Below are 7,705 nucleotides of genomic sequence, written 5' to 3'. Positions count from 1 at the left end.
TTTTTAAATCTGTTATGTTTGCTCTAAACACAAAATAATGATACAAAATAATACATAGTTGAGAAAAGGTTATTTGTTTTTCTAAATGTATAGTTYAAGGATGGGCAACTGACTGCCAGTGGACCACAACTGGCCTGCGGGTGACTTATGTCCCCTTGAAATTGTTTCYCCTTCCATCATGTGGCCCATCCCTGTTGTTGAGGTACATAAATAATTTTCTGAAGGTTTAATAAAAGTTTGAGAAACATTTTCTTTACATACAAACACATTTCCACATGCATTCTTGGCAGCAGGTAATAATAAACGCAAATACTTATCATGTAAGCAATAGACTGTGGGGAGTTTTCAGAATTATTTCATTTGAGGCTTATTCAAAGTGTAACACTTTGCTTTTCAAATTCACTGCATACATTGGGAAACACAAAATCAAAAGGGAAACACTAAAACTGGTCTGTATTTTACAACCACATCTGACATCAGTGTTTGAATATATCACCGCTAACCCTGTTCCACACTCTAAAATGGCACACTCACAAATGATTTCCACACAAGGGTCATGACAGAGACTTTCTTGAACTTAAGCCTTATAAAGCCTCCATTTGCGCCAGMAAACAGTTTATTTTCATTTCTGTTCTATTATCCAAATGAATTCCARTGAGTTTAGCACAAAGCCTTAAAAGCTAACCACGTATGTCCTTCAGCCTTTTGTTGAAATATCTTTGTTATTGCTGCAGTGCTAATCTGGCCCRTCCTTCATCGTTAGCAGTAAATAAAGATGCTGATTATTGCAGAAGACGTTTCACTTTGTAAAACACTTTTTCCTCCATAATATGTAGTATGATTGAGTTCCTTGGAGCCAATGATAAGCTAGCACACATCTGTAAATACAGAATGTACTTACACATACACAAACACACAGCCTCCTCCCACCGAGCCAGATGCTGATGGGAGGCTGAAGGATTAGCTTATCAAGTTCTCACAGTGCACTTTATCTGTCTGATCAATGATTTCTTTTTTTTTTTCTTTTTTTTCTTGTCTGATCAATGATTTCAATTGTTCTTGGACTGCAGCCTCGGCAGTGTCTTTGGATGACCTATTGACCAGATGGTGTACACTAAACAAAATGCAACCAAGCCCAAAGCAGTGAGGGGTCAGAAGAATAAGAAAAAAAACTGAAAGCAGACCCATTTTCAGTAAGACTATAATCTTTTATCGATCGTAAGTGACTACAGAAGAGAAATAAACCCATGCAGGCTTTTTAACTCTGTTTGTTTGTTTGTTTGTTTGTTTGTTTGTTTGTTTGTTTGTTTGTTTGTTTGTTTGTTTGTTTGTTTGTTTGTTTGTTTGTTTGTTTGTTTGTGCTGCAACAATAAAAAATGGCCTCAGAATCAGGCGAAAGCTCAAAGATGGAATGTGGGCGAGTGCCTGAAGTGATGCCTCTGAACCTTATACTATATGTATGTGACTTATTTAAAACAGAATAGAGGGGTGCTTTCATGAGTTTCAGCTACTTGAGGTAAATGAGTCAGAAAAAAAACCCACCGTAACTTTAGGGTAACCCACAGGATCCTTTAGGTAGGGTTCGTATTGGCTAAGGTAAACCGAGCAGGCGGTGAGCGGAGAGTCCAGAGCCACCTACAAAGAGCAGAGGTTTATTAACACTGAAAAAACTAATTCAGATTTAAATTTCGATTTGCTTTCGTCATAAAAATACCATTTAGATATCTAAGATTTTTTTTTATATTCACAAAACAAATTGCATGATTATTAACATTTTTAGATAATTCAGGATGTGATTTATTTTACTGTTTAGAATCAATTAACGTACCATTTTTATTTAACCTTAATTTCACCAGGCAAAACAATGAGAACATTTCCTTATTTACAGTATTATACTGACAGGATTGAAATGCTTAAAAGGGGGAGGTGGGGAAAGGGCAACAACATACATATATAAAGTGAGCARTGAGTTTATTCTGTAAAACGATTACATGACTCCTTAGAAAGGTCCTGTGTTTAAAAGCATGAAATGAAATCAGTGTTGAGATGTAGTATACTTTGATAAAAGTTCCAATCATTTGCAGCAGCAAAACATAAAGACATAAAGTCAAATGAAGATTTAGTTTTAGGAATTTTCAACTTAAGTAAAATGTTTTGAGGAACAAGTATTTTTTCTTGAGGGGTATTCTTGTTTTTGTAACAAATTTAAACAAAATAGAACTTAACGCCAAAAGTTGCTGATGTCCCCYGTCATGGACGGACAGACAGAGAGCATTTCTATGTCCCCTGCCTCGGCAACATGGGACAATGAAGAGGTGAGAGGCAGAGTAGGGTTTTGTAAATGAACAAGAGCCAGTGGGTGATAGGACGAGACTGCAAGGACAGACAACTAACCTGACAGTGATGTGTTTTATTTTAGGCATTTTGTTTAAAATCAAATGACAGAATGATAGATTGTATCCAGTATTTGAAGACTTCCTTTACAAGCATGGTAATAAATTAGGTYACCATAATCAAATAAAGGAAGAAAACACATTTCAACAATGACTCTTAGGTGAGGATGYAAAAATCAACAGTTTCTGTGCAAGAATTCAAGTTTTGCTTTGACCTTAGTTTGAAGCATTGTAATGTGGTGACAGAAGGACTGTCTAACCAGATTCCCAAGTACTTGTACTCTGTGACCTGCTCAAGAATACATCTGTAGTATTAAAGGCCAAGCTTGGGAGATTTACATTTTTTTACAGTTAAACTTCTTGGCATTCACAGATAATTCTGAATTTGCAAAGGTGTTTTGAATAGCCAAAAAACTTTGTTTTACAGAGTGAAATACTGTTTCAGGGGAAGGACCAAAAGCATACAAAATGGTGTCATCAGTGTATAAATGTACGTACAGCGCCTTTACTAACAGTTTGTGGAATATCATTAATGGAAACAGAGAGGGGCCAAGGATGGGYCCCTGTGGCACACCTTTAGTAACGCAAAGAAAACTGGAACATTCAGAGTCTATGTTCACTTCTGTGTACAATTTTAAAGATTCTTAAGATATTTCTATAGTACAGTTTTTGCACAAATTTTGCTGAACATAGACGCTACTTCACAAACACTATTTTAGCTAATGTGGGTAATTATATAACTTTGCACTAGTCATTGCTTTCTGCTTTAAAAACTTGTTGCTGCCTTGCATGTCCAACTTTTAAACAATAATCTTGTATGATTCATTAGCGCTCATACTTGATGGTGAACATGATGCTCAGCTATTACCCCATACCTTCAACAATGACTAATATAAAGCTATTTTTATATTTGCTCTTTGCTTTGCCATCCATCTTAAATTAAGCTAAAGCCAAAAATTGATTAGTTGTGAATGTATATTCAATGATTATATTCCGAAAGTATACAATACAGTATGTAATACAGTATGCCTTATAAGTATAATGGTTCAAGAGATGTTATGCCAACAGAAATAAGAGCACAGATACACATACATACATCTATGATTACATGATTGCCTTTTATGGTGGTGGGAAATAATAATGTGCAAGAATRCCACAAGGCTCAGTCATTGACTGTATTATTTCTGGAAAACAATTGAACATTCTGAACGTAATAGYAGGCTTTATGTCTTTAGAAATACGATTACTGATCTGCCCTGAATGTTGTCTTTAGGTGATGTACTCACCAATCCTCTGAGGACAGTAAAGCCCATGGCGCCTAACAGAAGCACCACCAAGATCAGGTCCAAGGGACGCCAGATTAGCTTCATGCTCTGAATGTTGTGGGCCTGTGAGTACAGAGCTGGTTAGTCAAGGTTGTGGTTTTATTATTATCAGCCTCAGAATAAGAGAATCAGGTCCCTGGTTCCAAGTCTCCAMAGATGCAAAGATACATTAGTCCATTAAAACTCACGCCACTCTGTCACATTAGGTCTCTGAAGTCAAAGACAGACATGAAAACAAAGACTGACACAATTTTAACATTTAAATGGATAGAATATTGCCTTACAAAATGAATCTATTATCTGCTGAAAGTATTATTCTCRTTAGCAACAATATATTCCAGTTTGATTCTTTGTAACAATGTAAAAAATAAACATTTCCTATCAGTTTGTTACCCGGACCATTTAAAGTTTCTAGAAATTATATATGAAGAACACTGATAAATATGTGTTTCAGTAGTTTTTTTTAGAAGAATAAGAAAATTATTTAATCGTGAATTAACCTTTTCATTTCCTGTTTCTCATAAATTACATTGACTCATCGTTATAAGGCTGAGTTACATTCACTGTAATGATGTTGAATTYTTGTACTGATTGAACACATCAGTAAAAGCTTTTCATGAATGCGTTGGGCTCACATTGTATCCGCCAATCAGTGGTCTGTCCTTGGGCCGAGTGAAGAGTGAAACAGCACCCCACACAGGCATCAAAAGAAAGAGGAAGTTGAGCCAGAACGCTGGACGGATCTCTGACCCATATTTACCTGCCAGAAACACACTTTTCATCAGCTTGCAGTCAAGCATTCAAATAATTACTGTACACATGCCGGTGTAGCTCAGTAATTAAGCTTCCTATTGAAACCTTTGTAGAAAAACATGCACACATACAGCACAATTTGCACAACAGGRACACATCGCCTGCAGATTAGTTTGATGGTGTGACACTTATGTATGCAGTCAGGAATGGCAACAACAGATGCTCCAAGTCTGATTTGTGCTTTTGTTCTGCAGGTTGAGTTAGCGGGCTGAACTGTGACACTGATGGCACACGGCAGGACAGATGCTTGCTTGATTAAAGCTCGTCAATATGGAACTGCTGGAAGAGGGATTGAAGATTAATGGACTCACCTGCCACTATTCCAGTAATAAACACACTCATGTTGGCACACAAAGAGCCAGCCCAGAACAGGCCCAGGTTGCGGTAGGCTCTCCTGGGGAAGAAATAAAAGAAATACAAGGTGAAAGGTTACAGAAAAGGCTCTTTTAAGTGAATGAAATAACCAGGAGGTGGTATTTTATTGAAGTAATTAAGAACTGGATGAAGTTTAGAAGGCTGGTTAATATTGTTCCATGTATATCTACATACAGGCAGTTTCACTGTGGTATAAAGCAAGTAAAACAAGCTTGATTTGACTTGACCAAACTTTCCAGTCACCCACCTGTCTGTTATCCTGTTGATCATCATCAGGTACATGATGAAGTGGGCTATGCCATCCCAGTAACACATCATGATGCCATAGGCTGTCCCCAAGTAGGGCTCACCCTGAAACCGAAGCATACACTGAGACGTCTAATGCTGATGACGAACATTTAGCTCTTTCTGTTTTCCATTTGGGTGTAGAGCCACAACTATGGGACTTCAAGTGTAAAATAACATGTTAATAAATCTTACTAGCACATTTTTAATCAGTTTTTTAAAGTGAGGGCCACCAGGGGGCGCTAGGGGGACCTCAGAAAGCTGGAGGGACGATAAGAAAAAAAATACAAAAAGTACAAAAATGTATCCAATAAATGTTTGAAATCATTATCATAAAACTAAATATGTTTTTCAATCATTATTACAAAATATTTATTATAATAATATATTGAAATTTTATTTCTTTTGTTTTGTTCCTATTCTCAACAGTTTGTTCAAACGTTGTTATTCAAGTGGGAATATAATACAATGTTTAAAACGTGTTTGCTAATAAGATTCAGTCATATAATTTAAGGGGAATGGTATTGAATACTAATGAAGTGTATTAAGTTGTTTGATTTTGAAGAAAGTAATAAAAATTGCCTTCAAATTTATCTCTCTTATTCTGGCATTTAGCAAGTAGACAAAATTTTGGTAATCTWAACTGACCGAATACAGGAAAAGTTTATTCTGATTTCATGTCGGTGTGAAAAAATGTATTTTTTATGGTGAATGTAAACTTCTGTTTTCAACTATCTATAAATAATGAAAACTCATTAGTGACATTTTTTAACATTTTATTTCACACTTGGTGTCCCATACTAAAACATAGAGCCTAAAACTTTTGTTTATGTGTCCACATTTAAACACATATTCACAAATGCATTTAGTGCACAAATACTAAAAGATAAACCTTACTGTCTTCTGGTAGAATTCCATGAAGCCAGAAACAACACCATCATACTCCAAGGCACTTATCAGGTCAATGATGCAGGTAAAAGAAAATTCTGCAAAAACTGAAGGCAAAGAAAAAAAATTAAGGTCAGATATTTAAAGATATTTTGTTTCAGATGTGCACTTTTTTGTATGTGTGCATATTTATGCATGCCATCAGAAGCTAGAGCATTTTCAAAACCTTATAAAACCTATGAACCTTATGAAAACCTTAGATTACCTTATCTACAATTTGATACAAAATCATCAATACAAAGACTACAATGTGTACAATATGGATGATGCAATACAATACAAACAATGCTAACAATCAGACTTAAAGACAATGAAACCATGTGGTACAGTATAAYACACCATTTAATGTAGGGATGTGTGCTTGTTTTTAAGAGGAAGACTGTTCACAGAATTTCAAGTCAAACCTGTGTTTAGTCTGCTTAGTGATGCTGTCTGCCATGAAAGATGTAAAGGGGGTATTATGTATTTCCAAGCACATAGTTCAATTCTGTACCACAATCAAGTGTTACCTTCAGTTGTTGTGCAAATGTTGTTTATATCAAAAATATATTTGATTTTCCATCATAGTCTGTCTAAACTTCTTGAAATTGGCCTCTGTCTCTTTAAGAACCTCCTACTATTTCTGACACTCCCACTTCAGCACGCCTTCACAACAATGCTTCGAGTGAGCGGTGATCTGTGGGGCGGGAGCTCCACTATAGACTGAGCTCCAGGGAGGGGCTATGTACAAATAGGCAGAGCTTTGTATCAGCAAGTGTTTAGGCAGCTTYACATGGCTAGCACAGGAGATTTAARCATTTGTCAAACATGAGTCAAAGCAACACTTTGGATATGTTTTTGATGGTATTAAACTTAAACTGATTAAAGAGTACAACTGCTATAGATGCATTTGAGCATGAAATATGTTAAGTTCCTGCATTGTATGTTGGTTTAATAAACATATATACATGCAAACATTTTTWAAATGGACATTTTATTACATTTGGGTAAGTGTGGCCCTCTGGTAGTGTCAACAAAAAGCTGTGGCCCCTTGCATCATGTAAGTTGCTTATCTCTAATTAAACGAAATAGGATAAACTACAATACCATGAGATATGATTTGATACAGTGTGAGTTGGTGAAATACAGTGCTAAATGATGTAATGTGATCTTATCCTGCGTTAGAGGAAATTTAGCCAATTCAATTCAGTTCAATTCAATTCAAAAATACTTTATTGATCCCAGAGGGAAATTAGGTAATGAAGCAGTTGATAAAAATAAACTTGTCAACAAGCAGTTTTGTCCACTTTGAAGTATCTGATAAAATTTGAAAAGATTCATTCATTCATTCATTCATTCATTCATTCATTCATTCATTCATTCATTCATTCATTTTAAAATTAGACTGCCAACACCTGAATAAAGTTTTTATTTTTACTGCACATATTTGGTTTGCCAGAGCAACTAAATTTCAAGCCTCATGGTTTTATTAAAATGCCACTGTCAAGTAAACCCCCTCATCTGTGCTTCAGCCAAAATGTCTGCTTTGAAAAAGGTTTAGTAAAACACACAAGACTGAATAATATA

General features: G+C 35.7%; 1 protein-coding gene across 2 annotated transcripts in view; it reads right to left on the bottom strand.

Moving 5' to 3' along the window:
- Positions 1-7,705, bottom strand: part of tm6sf2b (transmembrane 6 superfamily member 2b) — a 19,684-nt gene that overhangs the window by 3,939 nt on the left and 8,040 nt on the right. For both annotated transcript variants that reach the window (XM_014016763.1, XM_014016764.1), the window contains exons 4-9: positions 6,089-6,186; positions 5,154-5,257; positions 4,843-4,925; positions 4,354-4,478; positions 3,680-3,781; positions 1,543-1,635 (exon numbers count right to left, since the gene is read on the bottom strand). In XM_014016763.1, coding sequence (XP_013872217.1) covers positions 1,543-1,635; positions 3,680-3,781; positions 4,354-4,478; positions 4,843-4,925; positions 5,154-5,257; positions 6,089-6,186 — 605 coding nt within the window. The remainder of the gene's footprint in view (positions 1-1,542; positions 1,636-3,679; positions 3,782-4,353; positions 4,479-4,842; positions 4,926-5,153; positions 5,258-6,088; positions 6,187-7,705) is intronic.

Source organism: Austrofundulus limnaeus, unplaced genomic scaffold (genome assembly GCF_001266775.1).
Source record: "Austrofundulus limnaeus strain Quisiro unplaced genomic scaffold, Austrofundulus_limnaeus-1.0 Scaffold153, whole genome shotgun sequence".
NCBI lineage: Eukaryota > Metazoa > Chordata > Actinopteri > Cyprinodontiformes > Rivulidae > Austrofundulus > Austrofundulus limnaeus.
The sequence above is the reverse complement of the archived record's forward strand: the minus strand, read 5'-3'. Positions and strand labels throughout refer to the sequence as shown.